Genomic DNA, 22,116 nt, shown 5'->3' on the forward strand with positions numbered 1-22,116 from the left:
TTCATGCACATGTCCACGTCAGTAGTATGTCTGTGACAGCACGGTCTGTCTTTTATTTGTGACACTGCCCGTGATCCACCCTTGTTTCAGTGATTTTTCAGTCTGTGTGTCAGCCGGGTTTCCCAGACACTGCAAATTGGTAACCAGCTGGAGGGCTGCAGGTTGAGCATCCCTGGTATAAAGCTATCAGCCTACAGCAGGGCATGGTGGGAGTTGTAGTTTTACAACAGCTGCAGAGCCGCAGGTTGGCCATGCCTGAAACAGGGCATGCTTCCATGATGTCACCACAGATCCACAGTCCGTGGAAAGCCACTGATACGTGAATACACACAAAGTCAATGGCTACGTGTGCTGTTCATGGAACTTGTAGCTCCTGAACCCCAACATTTGCCCTTTATAATATTGATGCCTTTGTACTCCCTATAACCTGTTATATACTGTTACATGGAGCTGGTACACATTGAAGTGATGCACAACAAAAGTGAAGCAACACAAAACAACTGAAACGAAATAAATGGAGTAACCAAGCACATAACGTTACATTCAATACAAAAGAATATATTGCACTTGAAGAATGGACACATTGTGCAACCAAGTGATAGGAAGCTACCAGACCTGCTTGACTAACATGTAAGTGAGATGTGAAGTCTGCACAGTCTGGTCCTGGTGTCTTCAGCCACTGTTTACATTGACTTGTTCCTTATGTAAACCTCTGCTTACACTGGGGCGTTGGGGCTCCTGAGCTGGACCATCATGCTGGTGGGAAAGTGAAATAATCCCAGTAAGTGATCAGTCTGCCCCTCCCTGGGCTCTCTGCGAGCTGCAGCAGTCTTCCTGAGTCATTAGTCTGGCCAGTCAGGAGCTGCTGAGAGGAGGCTGCACCTCATACCTCCACATTGTAAGGCTGTTTGTTTCCTGAGAAGAACAGCATGGATGGGAAGATTACTTAGCAGAAGGACTTTGGTTACTTGGAGAGAGTCTTGGGAGCTTTGCAACCTCATCCATGACTGAGCTGCACATTGTAGTGCACACAAGGAAAACCCCAACACAGACATGGTCCCTGTGCTGGGCAATGCAGGCTATGCCAACCATACAGGACTGGTAAGTTGAAGAACTTTAGCTGTCAAGGCAAACTTTGCAGTTGCATTCCTAGAGGAGATGTTTAGAAGTCTGAAGCTGGTCTTAGTGCTGCTCCAGTGTATAGATGCATTATAATAATGAGGATTAATAGTGCATATGGTTCTGGGAGCTGTACTACCACTAATACTAGTATTGCTGCTGCTACTACTACTACTGTATATGCATTAGGTATTGAGAGTATTACCTATGCTACTATTGTATGTATGTATAGTAATTGTGGGGAAAAAAATACTACTCTCACTATAGTTACCAATATATCTATATGTAGCACTGGAAGAAGCTTCAGAAATACCACCAGTAGGGGAAAACGACGTCAATGCTACAGTGAGTACTGTGGTGTGGTGGTATATACTGCGAGAATTCTCATCTCTACTACTAATCTACTAAGTATATAAAGAGAGAGAGATACACACAGATCTGTGGAGTGGATGTATATGCATGTAGCATTCGGGAGAGTAACATTACTACTTTAGTATTCAGATAAACTACTGCACTACTACTATCATTTGATTCTGATTGTAAGGCTACTTTCACACTTGCGGCAGAGGATTCCGGCAGGCAGTTCCGTCAAAACATACGCGAACATACGCAAACTGATGACATTTGTATGACAAATGCATTGAAATCCCGGATCCGGAAAAATCGGATCCGGCATTTTTTTTTTTCCCGCAATGCAGGATCCGTTTTGCTGGAACACTCGAGGCCGGGGCTGGATCCGGCATTAATGCATTTCAATGGGAAAAAATGTCGGATCCGGCATTCCGGCAAGTGTTCCGGAATTTTGGACGGAGATAAAACCGCAGCATGCAGCGGTTTTATCTCCGTCCTGAAAAGGCAAAAAGACTGAACTGAAGACATCCTGATGCATCCTGAACAGATTGCTCTCCATTCAGAATGCATCGGGATAAAACTGATCAGTTCTTTTCCGGTATTGAGCCGCTAGGACGGAACTCTATGCCGGAAAAGAATAACGCTAGTGTGAAAGTACCTTCTCTAGACAAAACCTAGAATTCTGTATAATTTATAGTTATATAAATAAAATATTTAAATGAGCCGCTATACACTGATGTAAGGATTCTATAAAAGCCCATAGTAATTCTCTGCTCTTCTTCCATAGGTTGCAGACAGGTTCCCTGGCAGAGAAGTACCACCAGCCAGGAAAAGGCTGCAGTCAGCAGATGAAGCTCTTCAAGGCAGCCGTCCTCCTCCTGAGGGAGCTGGGGCAGCCTCTGTGTCTGAACTGTCAGAGGGACCTGGGCTAGGGGAATGGTGCCCCTACTGCCAAGCAAAACTGGCTGAACTGAAGAAACAAGCCCTCAAATTGGCTGTCCCTGGCTCCACAATGGTAAGAGTGCCTCAGAGTAACCATCATGGAGTTTACGATGGAGAATGAAAAACTACTCTTTTTTTTTTTCCACCCAGAAACAGTGCCACTCTTGTCCACAGGCTGTGCCTGGTATTGCAGCTCATCCATGATCTGCAATACTAAACGCTGCCCATTGTTTCGGTTTATGAAAGAAAACAGATCTTTGTTACTAATCTTGAATATAACAAGTTTTCTTAAGATATGACTGGCACTGAACCCTTGATCTTTAGTTGAAATTGCACTTGTATCTGACAACTTGTGAATAAGGGCTCATGCACACGAACGTTTTTTTGCGTTCCGTATACAGACCGTATTTTGATTCCGTATACGGAACCATTCATTTCAATGGGTCTGCAAAAGAGGCGGACAGCACTCTCTGTGCTGTCCCCATCTGTCGCTCCGTTCCGAGGCCCCGCAAAAATTATGAGACATGTCCTATTCTTGTCCGTTTTGCGGACAATAATAGGTATCTCTATATTGGGCCTCCTGTTCCGTTCTGCAAATTGCGGAAGGCACACAGGCGGCATCTGTTTTTTTGCGGACCGCAAAAAACAGCACGGTCGTGTGCATGAGCCTTAATAGATACCTCATTGAGACAATCTACTAATTGCTTGTCAATGCAAGATCATCAGTGTACAGAATTACAGCTGAGATGCAGTAACCCAGCATGGCCACTACACTTTGAATGGCGCTGTGCTTCCTGTTCCATGTAAAGTGCTAGTCCCAGCACCAGAAGCAATAGAGAACAGCTGATTGGATGGGGTGCGGGCGGTCTGACCCTTACTGATCGGATATTAATTACCTATCCTAGGGATCTGTCATCAATATCAGGAGCCTGGAAAGCCCTTTTGATCCTCTTGCTGAAATGTTGTGATTTATTCTTGAAACAATGGGTTAATTGGAAGCAGTCATGCACTGATGAAGACCATAGGATTTTTGTCTATGGCTTGCTTTAACCCTTCGCCCCAGAAATTCTGAACTATAAATAATACTGAAGTCTTTTTTTAGCTTTGTTCCTGTCTGCAGATGTTTGGGTTAGGTGAAATTCCGTGCTCTGCTCTTTACTGCCACCTAGCAGAGAGTTCCTGATTCTGGCATAAAGTTCTCTCCTTATACAAAGTGTTCTGTAATGATGGAGCAATGTATATTTATACAAAGCACTGCACATTTGCAAATGTCTACAGGTTGCAAGCGCTTTCTATCTAATAATGTAGCGTTATAGCGCTACCACCTTAATGCACTGGGACTATTGGCTCAGATCTGACCAGAGCAGCATCTACAGGCAATGTACATGTTCTGCCTGTGTTTGGTTTACCGTAACCTAATGTTCCTAGGATAAATGGCTTTTATGACACTGGCCTTAGAACGTGTATGGGAAATTATATTGTGGTGATGGGGTAGACTGACCATCGACCCCACAGGGAGACTTCCCGGTGGGCCGATGTCCAGGAGGCCACCTGAGTCCTCCTAACAGCCACCAGACAAGTGAGTAATGAGTTGACGCTCCCCAAGGTTAATTAAGGCTGGGAGCGTCAACTAGTTATGTGCCTGGTCGGCGGCCACAGGTGCCCTCCTGATTCCTGAATTTATCTGTATTGCCATCTTGAGGCAAATGGAGGAGGAGGACAGAACGTAGAAGATGAATCTGACCTCCACAAGGGGGACAGCTTCTAGGGAGGTATTTTGTGCTGCTGGGGCATTACTTTGTAATGCACGTTGGTTCAGCAGGGGCGGCACTATTGTATTGCTAGCCCCTGCAGAACTTGTGTTGGCCCCACCTTCTATCAATTTGGATCTGCCTACAACATAGGGCCACTTTAAATTCTCATTAAAACCCTGTTGTGGTTCATATTAGAGACTTCAAATGTGGCAAAAGAGGGAATGGCGCTCATAGGGTAGTATGTATTTAAAATAATTTTAAAAGTAGAATATGCCAGTGGTTATGCTCACCCTTTGGTGTTGTGCATACGTAGGCACAACACTCGTGAACGCAGGTGGTCGGTGCTGCCGGTATCTCTCAGTCCTCGTTGATGGAGTGGCCAGTGATATAGTAGCGTATCAGCTCCGAAACGTGTTGTCACTTGTGTTTCAATAAAAAAGACTGATCATCTATCCACCGAGGTCGTGTATTTGCGCCAAGAGGTATCGTACCCTGTGTACTAATATAGTGCACCCCCCCCCCCATTGTATATTAGAGACTTATCTTTGTGCTGCACTTAGGCATATGCTGGTGCTGTAAAAATAACGCTGATACATTGGGAGACTGTACTTGCAGAAGTATATTTGGTAAGGAGTGTCAGCAGTTCTGTACATAGGTGCCATATACCAGCTCCATATAGCTAAGAACCCTAAGACAGTGATTGGTATAAAGCCCTATTATGGGAGTACCATTTGTGTATTGCATACATTTAATATGGGTGCATTTGTGTTAGTACTTGATTGTATGCATTGGTCTGTGGTTGTAAGCACACAGCTCCTCTCCCTCTATATCCAGTTCAGCCCCCGACAGATGTAATTTGTTCGCTACTTGAGCCAACATCTGTCACTTAGGCAGCAGTCACTCACTCAGGCTTTAGACTTTGCAATAATTACAAGCTACATAATTCCTCCCAGATTTTTTTTTTCTTCTGTTTTTTGGAACGTTTGTGAGAACGAAGACCGCTGTGACAATTAATGACAGGGTGACCCAGTGCCTTGCTGTGTGATCTCAGCTCAGGAAGGAAACCAGCCCGTCCCTTTAACATGGGAGGGATCTGTGACAATAAAATAACATTGGAACGTGTTTCCGAGTCTAAAAGGGACAGTAACCCAAATTTATTTTTTTGCCAATGCTTCCATCTTTTGGCTGCTCTTGCAAAAATAACTTATCCTTTTAAATAATGCCAGTATTTTTCAGGGCACCCAAGGACAGTTGTCATCATTAGCTGGCTAATAGCCCAATGCTACGAACATTATGTCAGCATTTTCTTAAACATTTTTTGCTTTATGGGTTAATTTTTTTTTAGCGCATTTTTAAAGTTATCACATAAGATAAGGATAATTTTATAGAATGTGAGGTTCAACTTTGGTTGGGGCAGATGCTTTATAGAATTACTGACATAGCAATTCCCTATTATTGTGTTATTAGAAGAATTATAATAAAATGTAAATTATACCCCGAATGACATACAGGGCTATGGGGAAGTGAGATTGTTTTTAAAAATGGTTTTAAATGTTATAAATAAAATAAAATAAGATCTTCTCCTCTTCCCGATCATCCGCCCCTCCGATTTCACAGCTTCCCAGTCTCACACCGTCAGTGATGACGTCCTGACATTTGACTGCTGCAGCAAATCGCTGATGACAGCGGTGATCCGTCAACACCACTAAGATCATTGCTGCAGCCAGTTAGTAGTGGTCACATCTCAAGTATAGCGACTGGCAGGGGATCGGGAACGGGAGCGCCAGGGGATTGATGTGAAGATCTTATTATTTTATAACATTTTAAGTGTTTTCTTTTTATTACATGGCTGGACAACCCATTTGATAGGTAGTGAGAATCTATACAGGGTTGTGGTCTTTACATGGGCCACAATGTTGATGCATAGGATGGTGGAACATCAACTAGAATAGATTGGGGCACCAGAACCGATGTCAAGCAGCCTCTAAAAAGGGCCTTATTTTTTTATGATTGCAAACTGTCCTTTATGTAGTCTTGGTTTGCAAGAGTTGGCAATTTTTAATTTTGCCTCAACAACCTGTTACCGTAATGGTCCTACTATATTACAGTTCCTCATGCACCGTCATGTATGGACTGTGTGTGACTGTGAATTTTTGGAAACTAGCCAGAAACTTTGCATATTTCTAGCATTCACTCTCACGATTCCAATTAGTCCATTTTTGATGTTCCTCGGTATTCCACCCTTGTCCTCCTAGGCTCTACAATCATAATACCCCATTTGGTATTTCTTTTAAGAACCGGGGTCCTTCCCTTCAAAAAAATGTTAATTATGGAGGAGCTCTTCCCTGGATTTGTCCAACAGTGATCGTAAACCGTGGCTCGAACAGGTGGTCATCAGTTAATGCAGTGGATCATAAAATTCCTACAACCAGCATTAGTGCCATGGTAGTTGACATGTTCTGTCTTGCTGCTAAACAGGTGGGGACACAAGCATGGGAATGCCTCAACGACATTGGAATCTTAATATGTATCTAGGATTTACTAAAGTGCAGCGTTACTGGGTGTCATGAAGCAGTCTCATAATGTGGAATTATGGGAGGAGGTCTCCTTATATAAACAGCCCTCCTCCCATTCATCTTACTGTGCCATATACTGTACATCACTGTATATTGTAGAGGTCTTTTGGCTTTGCTGGTGCCATATAAAGAAATGTTTGGAGTAGCTATTAACCGTGTTTATTTTGCTGCTACGTGTGTTATATATGCTGAGTTCTGATGGAAGAGAAGGAAGCAAAAAGTGCAGGATTTGTCAGATGGACTTAGATTTTGCTTATCTTCGATATGTTATTTGCTTGTTTCTACTCAAAAGCCTTAGAATTTAGGTATGACTGGCTTTAATCCACAGAACTCCCATCGTTCCTCCCCATATACCATGCTTTATGGTATTTAGGAACCTGAGATATGAGGACTTGTGTATTGGGGTTTTCACACTATTGAACGTATTTAGCTGGTTCCCATAGAATTACTAAGTTATACCTCCACATATTATTGCAACCATATAGCTCTATGCTACACTGCTTTATAATTACCACACAATACAGCCATTCAGTACCCAAATAAAACTGCCATTCGGTGTCCAAAAAATACTACCATACAATGTCCAAATAGTGAAGGAGTAAAAGGGGCTGTCTGGTCTTGGAGCCCTTTTTGCCCCTGAATATAAAAAAGACTCACCTGCCCCCGGTCCCATCACTGCTCTTTTCCCAGGAACTTCTGGTCCCTGCAGCACAAGGAAGCGGCTGGGTCCTATGACCGCTGCGGCCAATCACTGGCCTCACTGGTGACATCAGCTTGAACAATATCTCGTGGTTGAAACATAATGTTCAAGGTGATGTGACCAGAAGTGGCTGGGAATGGAGCCGTGGCAGGACCGTGGGCAGGTGAGTCTGCTTTTATAAATGTTTAGGGGCACAACTCAGGATGATAAGGGTTGTGGGCTCCAAGGCTGGACAATCCCTTTAATGGTAAAGTCCCTGGTGGTCCAGGGCAGTGATTAAGTTGATGAAAAAGTCCCTGGTGGTCCAGTGGAGTGAAGGTTTATGTTCCACCTTCTGATTGTTTCTGGGGTGTAGTCCTTAGCGGCATGCCAGCACCCTATGAAAGGGGGCCCTGAGTAACAGCTCAGTTTACTACCCCTAAAATTGGTCCTGGCCTTTAATTCAATTAACATAAGGAGAACATTGTGGTCTCTGTTTAGTTCTTTTTCTTGATTAATGAAATAAAAAAACAACAACCATTTTTTGATGGTGGATCTGTCACTTTGCTAACTGAAAAAAAGAAAGTAATTGGTGATCCACTGTGTTCCCTTCATGTCAAACAGCTCCCCATATCTCAGCATCCTGTCCTCTACAAGTGTGAAACAGAATTTAAACTTTCTGGTTCAATACAAGCAGTTACAGGGGCGAGGGTTGCTTTTTTCAGCTAATTCTTGCACTTTATCTTCACTTTGTGGCAACATTTTAACGCTAGAAAGCTATAATGTTAGGTTCGGGCTCTGTACACTTATAGGAAATGGATTTTCCTGTTGTAGGTAGGAACATAAAAGAGAAAAATGGTAATTGTCTAATTGAATAGATATTGAAAGCTTTCAAAACCACTTAGTTCTCTGGAAGTGATATCATTTATGAAGAAGAAACATTAAGCGTCATGGAACTTGTGTACTTTTCTTTTCTCTTTTCTACATTGATGTCAAGTTTAAAAGTTTAAAAGTGGATCCATCTTTTGTAGGCAGCCATTTTCTGAGATACATCCATATACAGTACTTCAGGAGTGATTTAAAGGGGTGCAAGGGAGTGTCAGCCAATCAGAGTCCAGACATTTTTTAGAGGCCCTGTGGAAAATTAAAAGCAGTGACCTAACTAGTTGTTGTGGGCTTCTACTCCACGATTCATTTGAATGGCTACCATCCACAGTCAGAGAACTGAGACATGGACTGTATTTGACTGCTATGGACAACGAATCTACATTCCTCTGTGACTTGATGTCTTCCACTTTAGATTGAGAATCTCATAGACATAGGGGCAGACTGGCCATAGACCCTACAGGGAAATTTCCTGGCAAGCTGATACCCAGGGGGCCACCCTCCTCATGGTCGCTGGCTGGGTAAATAATGGTCTGATGCTCTCAGCGTTAATTAATGTAGGAGCATCAGGTACTTATGCCCCCGACCAATGCCTGCATGTGCAGTTTTGAATTCAACTGTATCACCATCCTCAGGACAGTCATACAGTTGAAGATTGTGGCATGGGTGACAATATATTGTGCCACACTGTGGTATTTGGTTCTACTGAAGGAGTAGTCTGTGCCACACTGTGGTACTGTTGCCCCCACCTACTTCTGTTGTCTCTGCCTTATGGTGGTCCCACCTACTTCTGTTGTCCCTGCCTTATGCTGGTCCCATCTACTTGTGTTGGCCCACCTTCTCTCAATTTGGACCCGCCTACAATATGGGGCCGCTATTACTTTTATTTCCCCCACGGTCCCTATCTTTCCCTGCATAGAGATGGAATGTCGCATAAAGGACGCATATTTGAATCTACCCATAAGAAGAAATAACCTCGTGTCATTGTCTCAAGAATGTAGTTAAAATAAATGTCCATTCTGGACCAGTATTTCTGAAGAGCCATGCCCCTGATTTACAGAAAAGTCTGAGAAAGATAGCTGGGTAGTAAACAATATGGCTGCCATTACGATGTCACCCAACTGCCATATTAGTTGTCACTCAGCTTTCCTAGAAACAGATAAAACTAAGAAAATACCTTTGGGTAGGTCATCAGCTTCTGATAGGGCCAGGACCCCCGCCGATCAGCTTTTTGAGAAGGCAGCGGCACTTGCAGTAGATCTGCAGCCTTCTCGCTGCTTCCTGTAGGCCAGTGGTGACATCATGACTATTGCACGGGTGTAGCTTAGTCATTTCAATGGGGCTGAGCTGCTTCCATGCCACGTGACATAGTCGTGATGTCATAGGCCTGCGGGAAGCAGCGAGAAGGCTGCGGCGCTACTGCAAGCACCAATGCCTCCTCAAACAGCTGATCGGCAGGGTGTCGGACCCCCGCCAATCAGATGCTGATGACCTACCCAGAGGATAGATCATCAGTAAGAAAAAGGTATAGAACCCCTTTAAATGGGTTGCTTCAGGAAGACAACCGATGTCCACATGCCCAGTTAGGGCATATGGATGCCATGGAGTGGGAAGGGGCTCTTGAAAACTCCTCTACCTCAATGTCTCAGAACAAACAGTCACTTGGTAAGGGTACAGCCAAACTGGGTGGATTTTCACAGCAAAAGGCTCATCCACACGACCATTGTTCTGGTCCGCATCCGAGCCGTAGTTTTTGTGGCTTGGATGTGGACCCATTCACTTCAATGTCACTTCAGTGTGCTGTCCGCATCCGTTGCTCCGTTCCGTGGCCCCGCAAAAATTTGCGTACAAGAATAGGCATTTCTATAAAGGGCCGTCCGTTCTGTTCCGCAAATTGTCGAAGGCACACGGGCAGCATCCGTGTTTTGCGGATCCGCAATTTGCGGACCGCAAAAAAGGAACGGTTGTGTGCTTGAGGCCAAATCTGTATGTCTTGGCTATGGATTTGTGAATGGTGATATCCAAAGGGGGAAATCTACTGCATAAATTGACTGCAGGTCTAGTGACGCTGTGGATTTTTTTTTTCACACCATCTACTTTCCTGGCATTTTAGGTACTCTAAGTATGGATTCCATTCTAACAGACCCAGCACTCATGCATCATATGGACGGCGTGTAATTCTAATTTTCTCCTGTAGAGGCCACTGCAGGGGAAATCTATACTTAGATGGGACAAGCAGCTGATTTTAAAAAGATTTTATTTTCTTAGTAGAAAACTTTACTCATTGCGATGTACTATGCATCATGTCAATAAACGGTTAAATTCAGGGACAAATTATTTATTAAAATATCACACACTTTCTTTTTCTATATTATCCAGAGCCCTATGCCATTATTCAACTCCAAATCCAAACAGTCCGGTAGGATCTACTTAATGACACCTTCCAGTTTCCTGTCATAAATTAGTTTTGGACATCCCTGTTATTATTAAGGATTTGTCCATTCGTCGGTGATTACATTGTTACTTTATGTATTATAACCAACATTGTTTAATGAAACAATGTCATTTTTCCTGCAGGAGAAGTCTGGAAGAAGCCAGGGACTGTAGGGGAAATCTGCTCTTATTGACCTTGATTTCCATTGAAAAGTTTCCTGCATGATGATTATAAAATTCCTTTGCTAGATCTAAATTTAGGTTTTTCTTTTTAATGTTGCATTGTGTGACTGCATTTGGATGCGAGTTTAGGGTCCGACGTCTGGAAATAGGAAGCAAAACAAAACATTTTCAAAGAGTCATTGAAAGCTTGACATGGTCACGGCTTGGTGGGTAATATTAAGTTGCTGGCCGGTCTTGGGAAGTAGATTTAAGCTTACAATGCATAGATTCTTCTCGTGGCTTTATCTGCAGTTTATTGACATTGACCTGTCTCCTACTGGGTGGTATATGCTTTGGGAAAATTCACCCTTTTTCTGCTGAGACCTGGTTGCAGCAGGCCGGTGCACCTGTCCCAGAAGGTCACTCTGTGTGGTCGCAATTATGTGTCTTTCAAAGGGAGATGTCTTTGATAATAGAAGAAGAAAAAAAAACTTGATGATTGGTAAGAGAATCTCCTCGCTAATACATTTCCATCTTTGTGAAGGGCACTATAAATGCAATGTCCTGTCATTGTGTTAAAGCTTGTTTGAGGGTAGAATTTCAGGTACAAACCTTACATTGTGTCCCAAGGTTCGAAAGAGCATTGACCACCGGGAGAAAGGTTAAACAGATCTCCTTCTGTTCTCTTCACCCGTAAGTCTTTCGTAGATGGTTCACTACAGTTTGGGTTTTTGAAAAAAATAAATAAAATCATGGTATAAAAGTTTAGAAAAACCAATATATGTCTACATAATAGAAAATAAAATAGAAAATAAAATATGAAAGAAAATATATCATGCATGTGAACTATCCTTTAATAAGTGGCCAAAGTCAAGGAGGCATGGAAGCCACCTGAGCATGACTATGGGGGTAACATACACAGGAAAGTTTATACAAATGGGTGACCCCGTGACCAAAGAAAGCACCCCACAGCTTCCAAGTGGTAGACCAAAATATTCATGAGCATGTGGTAAACCATGATGTCCTTGGGGCACTTATATGTGTGTGTACATGGATATACATGCTTAGTTATAGTTATTCTTGTGTATTTGGGACCAGCATGATGTCAGATCAGAGGACAGCCCAGAGGACAGCCCATGTGAACTATCCTTTAATAAGTGGCCAAAGTCAAGGAGGCATGGAAGCCACCTGAGCATGACTATGGGGGTAACATACACAAGATTGAACAGGAAAGTTTATACAAATGGGTGACCCCGTGACCAAAGAAAGCTCCCACAGCTTCCAAGTGGTTGACCAAAATATTCATAAGCATGTGGTGATCCATGATGTCCTTGGGGCACTTATATGGGTGTGTACATGGATATACATGCTTAGTTATAGTTATTCTTGTGTATTTGGGACCAGAATGATGTCAGATTAGAGGACAGCCCAAAGTAATGGAGAATTCACAAAAATTGTATGTGCTCTGTAGTCTTCAGTCACATAACCAAGACTGGTCATGCAAATTCGATAGATGATGGCTGGGCACTCGTTTGACCGGCAGCTATGTCTCCTGACCCCTCCATACATATACACACTTGAAACCTTTCCCCCTACATATGAGAGTATCCAGGAAATTGGACCCCACTAAATCAAGTGAATGGGCCTGATGAAGAGTTACAGTACCTCTCTGGAAGGCTGTGCCATGGCTCTCACAATACTGATTCTGCTGGTTCGGTGACAGGAGAATTGTGTTGGGAAGCTTCAGTCACATCATAAGATACTGTATGTTTTAGGTGGATTTCTCCTATTAATGTATATTTTTCTTAAGTACGATACTTAGTTTTAATAAACCTCTATAAAGTTCAAATGTTCACGTTTACACAATTTAACTCATTTGCAATATGCCGAAGGCAACAGATGAAAATATTAGTCTCTTAGCAATTAGTTGTAAAATGATGAAACTTCCATATTTTATTCATTGTGATACTCTTAATATTTCAGCAGTAGGGTAATACATTGGCACAGTGGAGGGATTGATGAAAAGCTTTCTATTTATTTTAGATGCAGTGATTTATGTTTTTTAATTACTCTGTAATTTTACACAAATTGTTCTTTACAGCTGTGGGATTTTAGACTCTTGACATCTACGGTATATCATTTATTAATTATTCTTGAACTTATCTACTAATATTTAACATTTGTTAGACTATTACTGGTGCTGGTACCCTCAGCGATCATCTGTGTTATGTGATTGAAACCTGTAGCGATTGTTTCGTTTCCCTGCAGTGCCCCTACAGGAGAAATTAAGCATTACATGGTTCATATTAAATTAAAAAGCTGTCCTTGTACTATATGGACGTGCAGAGTTCTCCAGAGCATCAGTCTCTCTCTTTTGCCGTTCATCAATCTCTGCTAAAAACATCTTTAATAGGGGGTCCCATCTATTAATATCGTATCCCCTATAAAGATATTTTAATATGTGTTTTCTAAATCAGATTTCCCTCAGCTATAAGGTGAAAGCCGAGTCGTTCTCTTGCATATACAGGATTAAAGGAGATATACAGTTTTGACAACTTCTTTTTTGTTTGTGGCCCCTGAAGTCAAGCTTATCTTGGGTGGTCTCTCGCATCAGGTTTGGTAACTGTGGATGTGTGCAATGAAAATGCCAATTTTGGTAGTGATGTTGCCATTGTGAAAACAAGGCATGGCAGGGCATCTATTGAAGTCAACAAATATACAGTTAATCTGTTAGTAGAGCTGATGGGTCCAAGAAGTTGACTCAATCCTTGTACCTAGGTCGAGATATTCACCTTACATACTAGCAATAGTTATATATTCAGTGTCCATATTGCAGGTCTGGTATACTGTAATTGTGTGTCCTGTGGAATGCCCTTTTTTTTTTAGATATTTTCTACCACATGCTGTTTTCTTAAAATTCCGATTTAATCTTTCCTAACAAATGTTTAACCACATGTTTCTGCTTCTATATGACTGATTGCAGAATGAGGTGATTCATTTAGAGTGCACTCCGAGGAGTAGTCGTCCTGTTAGGTCATAGATGGATTTCAGGGAGCGTGTCATTTATCAGCCATTGGTTTATGTCTGTTTCATAGACATATTCATCATTCGTTTGGAAGGCATTGTATATTTTTTCACCTCACTCCTTCCTATAGATTGAGAGCTCTATTTCGGGAACGCTCTAGTGGGGATCAGTCTTATGACATCTGCAATGGTTCAATATCTACCCTGATTTTACTTTTATGACACCTCAATCAGGCTAAAATATTGGTTGCCCGTGAGAACTGAAGGAGCAGAACTGAAGGAGCAGAACTGAAGGAGCAGAACTGAAGGAGCAGAACTGAAGGAGCAGAACTGAAGGAGCAGAACTATAGGAGCATAGGAGCAGAACTATAGGAGCATAGGAGCAGAACTATAGGAGCATAGGAGCAGAACTATAGGAGCATAGGAGCAGAACTATAGGAGCAGAACTATAGGAGCAGAACTATAGGAGCATAGGAGCAGAACTGAAGGAGCAGAACTGAAGGAGCAGAACTGAAGGAGCAGAACTGAAGGAGCAGAACTATAGGAGCATAGGAGCAGAACTATAGGAGCAGAATTATAGGAGCATAGGAGCAGAACTATAGGAGCATAGGAGCAGAACTATAGGAGCATAGGAGCAGAACTGAAGGAGCAGAACTATAGGAGCAGAACTGAAGGAGCAGAACTGAAGGAGCAGAACTATAGGGGCAGAACTATAGGGGCAGTACTGAAGGAGCAGAACTATAGGGGCAGAACTATAGGGGCAGTACTGAAGGAGCAGTACTGAAGGAGCAGTACTGAAGGAGCAGAACTATAGGAGCAGAACTATAGGAGCATAGGAGCAGAACTGAAGGAGCAGAACTGAAGGAGCAGAACTGAAGGAGCAGAACTGAAGGAGCAGAACTGAAGGAGCAGAACTGAAGGAGCAGAACTATAGGAGCATAGGAGCAGAACTATAGGAGCATAGGAGCAGAACTATAGGAGCAGAACTATAGGAGCATAGGAGCAGAACTATAGGAGCAGAATTATAGGAGCATAGGAGCAGAACTATAGGAGCATAGGAGCAGAACTGAAGGAGCAGAACTATAGGAGCAGAACTGAAGGAGCAGAACTGAAGGAGCAGAACTGAAGGAGCAGAACTATAGGGGCAGAACTATAGGGGCAGTACTGAAGGAGCAGAACTATAGGGGCAGAACTATAGGGGCAGTACTGAAGGAGCAGTACTGAAGGAGCAGAACTATAGGAGCAGAACTATAGGAGCAGAACTATAGGAGCAGAACTATAGGAGCAGAACTGAAGGAGCAGAACTGAAGGAGCAGAACTGAAGGAGCAGAACTGAAGGAGCAGAACTGAAGGAGCAGAACTATAGGGGCAGAACTATAGGGGCAGTACTGAAGGAGCAGAACTATAGGGGCAGTACTGAAGGAGCAGTACTGAAGGAGCAGTACTGAAGGAGCAGAACTATAGGAGCAGAACTATAGGAGCATAGGAGCAGAACTGAAGGAGCAGAACTGAAGGAGCAGAACTGAAGGAGCAGAACTATAGGAGCATAGGAGCAGAACTATAGGAGCATAGGAGCAGAACTATAGGAGCAGAACTATAGGAGCATAGGAGCAGAACTATAGGAGCAGAACTATAGGAGCAGAACTATAGGAGCAGAACTATAGGAGCAGAACTATAGGAGCAGAACGGGGCATACTGATAACTTATGCAGCCCATGTTCCAGTAAAACCACAGTCATAAATAGTGAAATATGTTATGTATTGCGAGCAACACATTTTGAGCTTGGTCCTATATCTTCCTTGGTGTACCTTAGGAGATGGGGCTGATCTTGAAATGCATTGTATGTTTCAATAAATACATTTTTTAGCTTTTTTATGAATGTGTTTATACTGGAACATCGGCTACACCGGTTGGATCCTGCATTTTTCTTTTCTCTATTTGGTGCATGGTTTATTCTTTGAAGATTTTCTTTCAGATTTTCAAAGTTGTGCCTGTTGGCGGCAAAACTCACCCTGGTGAGCATATTCCTAGACACTCCTTATCGCGGGTTTCACATCATAGAGCACTTTCTGTGTCTTTGCTATGTAAAACAGATGGGGACACCAGGACCCCTTGTGCCAGGAGTGTAGTGGCAGTGTCAAGCAGCAGCTGAAAGGTTGCCTAATTTTTTATCTTTCTTATGTTGCCTCCTGTCCTCTGTTCTAAGTGGTCTTTTTGACTTTCTACTTTTGATGCCTAAATTACAGGTAGATATACAGCTTTTTCTAAGTCGATGAGTGTGTCCCGAAACTACCCCCTGCCATTACTACTTATGTTAATAAGCTTTTTGTGTAGTGATAATGTTCTTTTTGGCCGGTGATGTCTAGTTCATGGGATTTGTCTGGTGGATCATAGCAGACGGGGAGCCATTTAGCTGATGAGTAAGTATAAGTCGAGTCTGCCCCTGCAATCTTAACGTGACCTGGTGAAAACATCGTAAATGACTCCATATACATAGCAGTCATCATTCCAGTAAAAACAACATTTCTTTTCTTACTGGCAGCACATTGGTAAATTGATCCATTGCAGCATGACATTAGCAGTGAATAATTTTGTGCAGGACCCTTTCATTCCTTTACTTAATCATAATTGACTAGGAATTTGGCTTGACCAAGTTGCTGTGTAGCCCCAACTTAACCTGATCCTTAAACAGGACGAATAGCAGATTCATATTTCTCGCATAGCCGTGCAGACTGAATTTCATATTGTCGACAGCCAAGTTTTTTCTTGCTGCAGTACTCGGGTCCATTGTCCGTAGCTCTGTCTGACGTTCCCATGCCATATTGTGTGTACTATTGTAGGTCTGGCTTTTCAGAAAGTTCCTTCCTGCCCGTGTCAGTATTACTTTCCCACAGCTAAGCATTGTGCAGAGCTCTTTATGAGAGCCAGCTTGGCTTATGGATATGGCAGCATTGAACTCAGTCTACTAGAACTGATATGAATTGATGTTCGTATGCAACTGGCTGTATCAGTCATCTAGCTTTCCGACACATCCTGTCCTATTTCTCACAATTGATTCGCCTGCAGTCTGTCTGGAGTTTGGCAGGTTTGAGGAGTGTGCCTATTGTTTTGCTTTCCATTGTCTAACTTGTGTATCACTTGTATGCAAGGACTACTAAAAATTTAACTGCAGTGCACTTGGCCCCGACAGCCAAGCTAGACAGACACCCCCAGAAATGTATGTTTTATTCATATATGAAGATGAGATTGAGTGAAATAATAAGTCTGATGCCTGTGGCTCCTCTACTCCTGTGTCATGACATCATTTACACCAGTGTCTTACCATATGACTATGGATATTGATGTGGACTATGATTTAGATACATACTGTATTTTTCAGACTATAAGACGCACCTAGGATTTGGAGGAGGAAAATAAGAAAAAAATATTTTTGATCAGACCTCTGATCAGACCTCAGATCAGAACCCCAAGCTCCATTAGCCTCAGATCAGACCCTCAGACCCCAAACTCCCATGAGCCTCAGATCAGACCCCCATGAGCCTCAGATCAGACCCCCATGAGCCTCAGATCAGACCACCATGATCCTCAGATCAGACCCCCATCAGCCTCAGATCAGACCCCCATCAGCCTCAGATCAGACCCCCATCAGCCTCAGATCAGACCCCCATCAGCCTCAGATCAGACCCCCATCAGCCTCAGATCAGACCCCCATCAGCCTCAGATCAGACCCCCATCAGCCTCAGATCTGAGCCCCATCAGCCTCAGATCTGAGCCCCATCAGCCTCAGATCTGAGCCCCATCAGCCTCAGATCTGAGCCCCATCAGCCTCAGATCTGAGCCCCATCAGCCTCAGATCTGAGCCCCATCAGCCTCAGATCTGACTCTCATCAGCCTCAGATCTGACTCTCATCAGCCTCAGATCTGACTCTCATCAGCCTCAGATCTGACTCTCATCAGCCTCAGATCTGACTCTCATCAGCCTCAGATCTGACTCTCATCAGCCTCAGATCTGACTCTCATCAGCCTCAGATCTGACTCTCATCAGCCTCAGATCTGACTCTCATCAGCCTCAGATCTGACTCTCATCAGCCTCAGATCTGACTCTCATCAGCCTCAGATCTGACTCTCATCAGCCTCAGATCTGACTCTCATCAGCCTCAGATCTGACTCTCATCAGCCTCAGATCTGACTCCCATCAGCCTCAGATCGGAAGTAAAAAAAAATACACTTACACTTGCTCTGGACGGCTCTGCCACTCACTCACTGCTTCCTAATCTTCTTCCACCCCACACTGCACTGTAACTTGACATCATACAGCATCAGGTCATAGTGTGCGCCTACGTACACTATGTCCTGATGCTGTGCACAGTCAGGACACAGTGCAGAGTGGGGTCCGGAAGAGGAAGGGCGAGTAGAGCCAGCGCAGCGCTTCCTCACCGCTCCCCACGCCTCTCGCATGATGATGACTCCTTCCATAATGGAAGCGGTCATTATTAGCATTCAGACTGTAAGATGCGCTGCCATTTTCCCCTCACTTTTGGGGGAAATAAGTGTGTCTTATAGTCAAAAAAATACAGTATGTTGTGTCAGAGCATAGGACACGAAGCGTTGTCATATGTACACAGGTGGAGAGCAAGATCCAGGCTTGAAACGTCAAACAATATTTCCACATAGGAATTATGCAGAGAAAACGTACACATATAAAAGCCTTATGCACATGGCAGAGCCTGTATGATGGCTAATGGAGCCTGCAATTTTCATTTATTTTCTGATTCTCCCGATTTGCAACCTGTTCCTATTTTTCAAACTTTTCACATGTGGGGGTGTCCCTCCCACTAATGCATGCTGGATCTATGTATCCTGCTGTCCCACCTGAAAAATGCTATTTGCCTTCCTCACAATCTACAGCCCGTGTAAGATGCCCAACTTGATTCTTTTCCCCTTTCCCCACTCTGATCAGCAGGGTCCAACCTCCTCCCCCTCCCTGCTGCTATTTCCAACACAAAGAGAAGGGAAACAGAAGCAGTGTTTTGAAAGATTTAGGACAGATTCAGCAGCAACATCAGCTAAGTGGAGGACGTGCGCAAACTCTGCAACAACCAGAGCCTGGTTGTTATAGTCCAATAGACTTTCCTTATTACTTCTCTGGAACTTGTAAAAAGCGGCAGTAGGGCATGTACATTAGGCGCCTTTATGTGTAATATCTATATATATATATATATATATATATATACACATACACACACTTTATATAAAGACTTGTAATACCCTTCGTTAAGAAGATATTTACCATCTAAGACCTTTACCCCTTCAGGACATCTCAGCACTGGATAATGACTTGCGTCTGCATTGTTGCAGGGTGTTTGCATTGGCCTCCTTCCAATCCCCTTTTATCTCATTCACTGGATTCTCCTACACAAGTCTCAGTCTGCACAGTGCTGTAAAGCCCATGTTAAGCCCGTCTGTCTGGCCTGTCAGATGCAATGTTTTGGTTCCTGTGTGTAGAATTTGTTGTCCATTTACATTCTAAGACCAAGACATAGTTTATGTGGGAGTTATAAATGAGTAATTATTGTGACTCTTGCAGGAGACTTCTTGCCCATACATTATTACTGAGACACCCAGACTTCTTTATGAGATGCAAATAAGTAAATAATCAAGAGAATTTTTACCTTTTTAACTAATTTATATCCAGTGATGTACATTAAAATAGGGCCCCCAATTATGATGCTGGGTTTGACCATCCAGGACAGAATGGCCTGGTATTTGGTTCACCCTGCATGCCCCTTCTATGACCCTTTTTTGCTAACCAGGGAATTCCTTGCCTCTTACTAGCAGATAGGATAGTACAAATCAGTTCTTGGCCCCTTCTTTACGACCCATAACAGCCGCATGTTATGTACCAATTTGCTTATATATTTGTTTCAGATTGAAATATGTTGTTTGAGCAGAACAAATTTGCAAATGCATATTCAGCCCTTGGAGGGGTCCATAGTCTTTCAATTACCGTATTTTCTTCATATTTTACTTTGAGTTTATTTTATTTCATTGTAGACAATGATGGCATATCGCTGGGATATGCCATCAGTATCAGAGGTGGGACCTGTGCCTATACAGTTGCAAGAAAAAGTATGTGACCCCTTTGGAATGATATGGATTTCTGCACAAATTGGTCATAAAATGTGATCTGATCTTCATCTAAGTCACAACAATAGACAATCACAGTCTGCTTAAACTAATAACACACAAAGAGTTAAATGTTACCATGTTTTTATTGAACACACCATGTAAACATTCACAGCGCAGGTGGAAAAAGTATGTGAACCCTTGGATTTAATAACTGGTTGAACCTCCTTTTGGCAGCAATAACTTCAACCAAACGTTTCCTGTAGTTGCAGATTAGACGTGCACAACGGTCAGGAGTAATTCTTGACCATTCCTCTTTACAGAACTGTTTCAGTTCAGCAATATTCTTGGGATGTCTGGTGTGAATCGCTTTCTTGAGGTCATGCCACAGCATCTCAATCGGGTTGAGGTCAGGACTCTGACTGGGCCACTCCAGAAGGCGTATTTTCTTCTGTTTAAGCCATTCTGTTGTTGATTTACTTCTATGCTTTGGGTCGTTGTCCTGTTGCAACATCCATCTTCTGTTGAGCTTCAGCTGGTGGACAGATGGCCTTAAGTTCTCCTGAAAAATGTCTTGATAAACTTGGGAATTCATTTTTCCTTCGATGATAGCAATCCGTCCAGGCCCTGACGCAGCAAAGCAGCCCCAAACCATGATGCCCCCACCACCACACTTCACAGTTGGGATGAGGTTTTGATGGTGGTGTGCTGTGCCTCTTGTTCTCCACACATAGTGTTGTGTGTTTCTTCCAAACAACTCAAATTTGGTTTCATCTGTCCACAGAATATGTTGCCAGTACTGCTGTGGAACATCCAGGTGCTCTTATGCAAACTGTAAACGTGCAGCAATGTTTTTTTAGGACAGCAGTGGCTTCCTCTGTGGTAACCTCCCATGAAATCCATTCTTGTTTAGTGTTTTACGTATCGTAGATTTGCTAACAGGGATGTTAGCATATGCCAGAGACTTTTGTAAGTCTTTAGCTGACACTCTAGGATTCTTCTTCACCTTATTGAGCAGTCTGCGCTGTGCTTTTGCAGTCATCGTTACAGGACGGCCACTCCTAGGGAGAGTAGCAGCAGTGCTGAACTTTCTCCATTTATAGACAATTTGTCTTACCGTGGACTGATGAACAGCAAGGCTTTTGGAGATACTTTTATAACCCTTTCCAGCTTTATGCAAGTCAACAATTCTTAATCGTAGGTCTTCTGAGAGCTCTTTTGTATGAGGCATCATTCACATCAGGCAATACTTCTTGTGAAAAGCAAACCCAGAACTGGTGTGTGTTTTTTATAGGGCAGGACAGCTGTAACAAACACCTCCAATCTCATCTCATTGATTGGACTCCAGTTGGCTGACATCTCACTCCAATTAGCTCTTGGAGATGTCATTAGTCTAGGGGTTCACATACTTTTTCCACCTGCACTATGAATGTTTACATGGTGTGTTCAATAAAAACATGGTGACATTTAATTCTTTGTGTGTTATTAGTTAAGCAGACTGTGATTGTCTATTGTTGTGACTTGGATGAAGATCAGATCACATTTTATGACCAATTTGTGCAGAAATCCATATCATTCCAAAGGGTTCACATACGTTTTCTTGCAACTGTATCTTGAATTGGGCTCCTTAAGTGAACTGAGAGCATCTGTGCATATGCGGCCGCCCTCTGATCTCTGCTATAAGACTTCCAAAAATAGTGCCAGTTATTTTTGGGACTCTCATAGTGATGAATGGAGAGCATGCCGCACATGCACAGTGTGCTCTTCTTCACTTTGGGCGCCCTGTTCTGGAGATAGGACTGGGTCTCAGAATTGAAGCCACACCTACATCAAATTCATGCCATATCCTAGCAATATGACATTGATATGTTTGATGAGCAACCCCCTTAAATTGCAATAATGAGCAATAATAGGGGGGGGGGGGGGGTAGGAGACCTTTTAGTTCTGGCTGCAGATATCTCCCTGTCACGCTGCTGTTGGAAAGCAGAACAGAGCCTGACATTGTGAACATCAAAGCCTGTAGCACTCGGGGCTTTTCCTCTAAACTCTGCTAGTCAGGAAAAGA

General features: G+C 43.0%; 1 protein-coding gene across 1 annotated transcript in view; it reads left to right on the forward strand.

Moving 5' to 3' along the window:
• The first annotated feature begins 854 nt into the window (after positions 1 to 854).
• The window catches only part of KIF26A (kinesin family member 26A), a 124,976-nt gene continuing 103,714 nt past the window's right edge, over positions 855 to 22,116 (forward strand). The window contains 2 exon segments of the mRNA XM_044272396.1: positions 855 to 1,101; positions 2,258 to 2,485. Coding sequence (XP_044128331.1) covers positions 1,054 to 1,101; positions 2,258 to 2,485 — 276 coding nt within the window. The 5' untranslated portion in view covers positions 855 to 1,053.

The sequence above is a fragment of the Bufo gargarizans genome, chromosome 11 (assembly GCF_014858855.1).
Source record: "Bufo gargarizans isolate SCDJY-AF-19 chromosome 11, ASM1485885v1, whole genome shotgun sequence".
Lineage (NCBI taxonomy): Eukaryota > Metazoa > Chordata > Amphibia > Anura > Bufonidae > Bufo > Bufo gargarizans.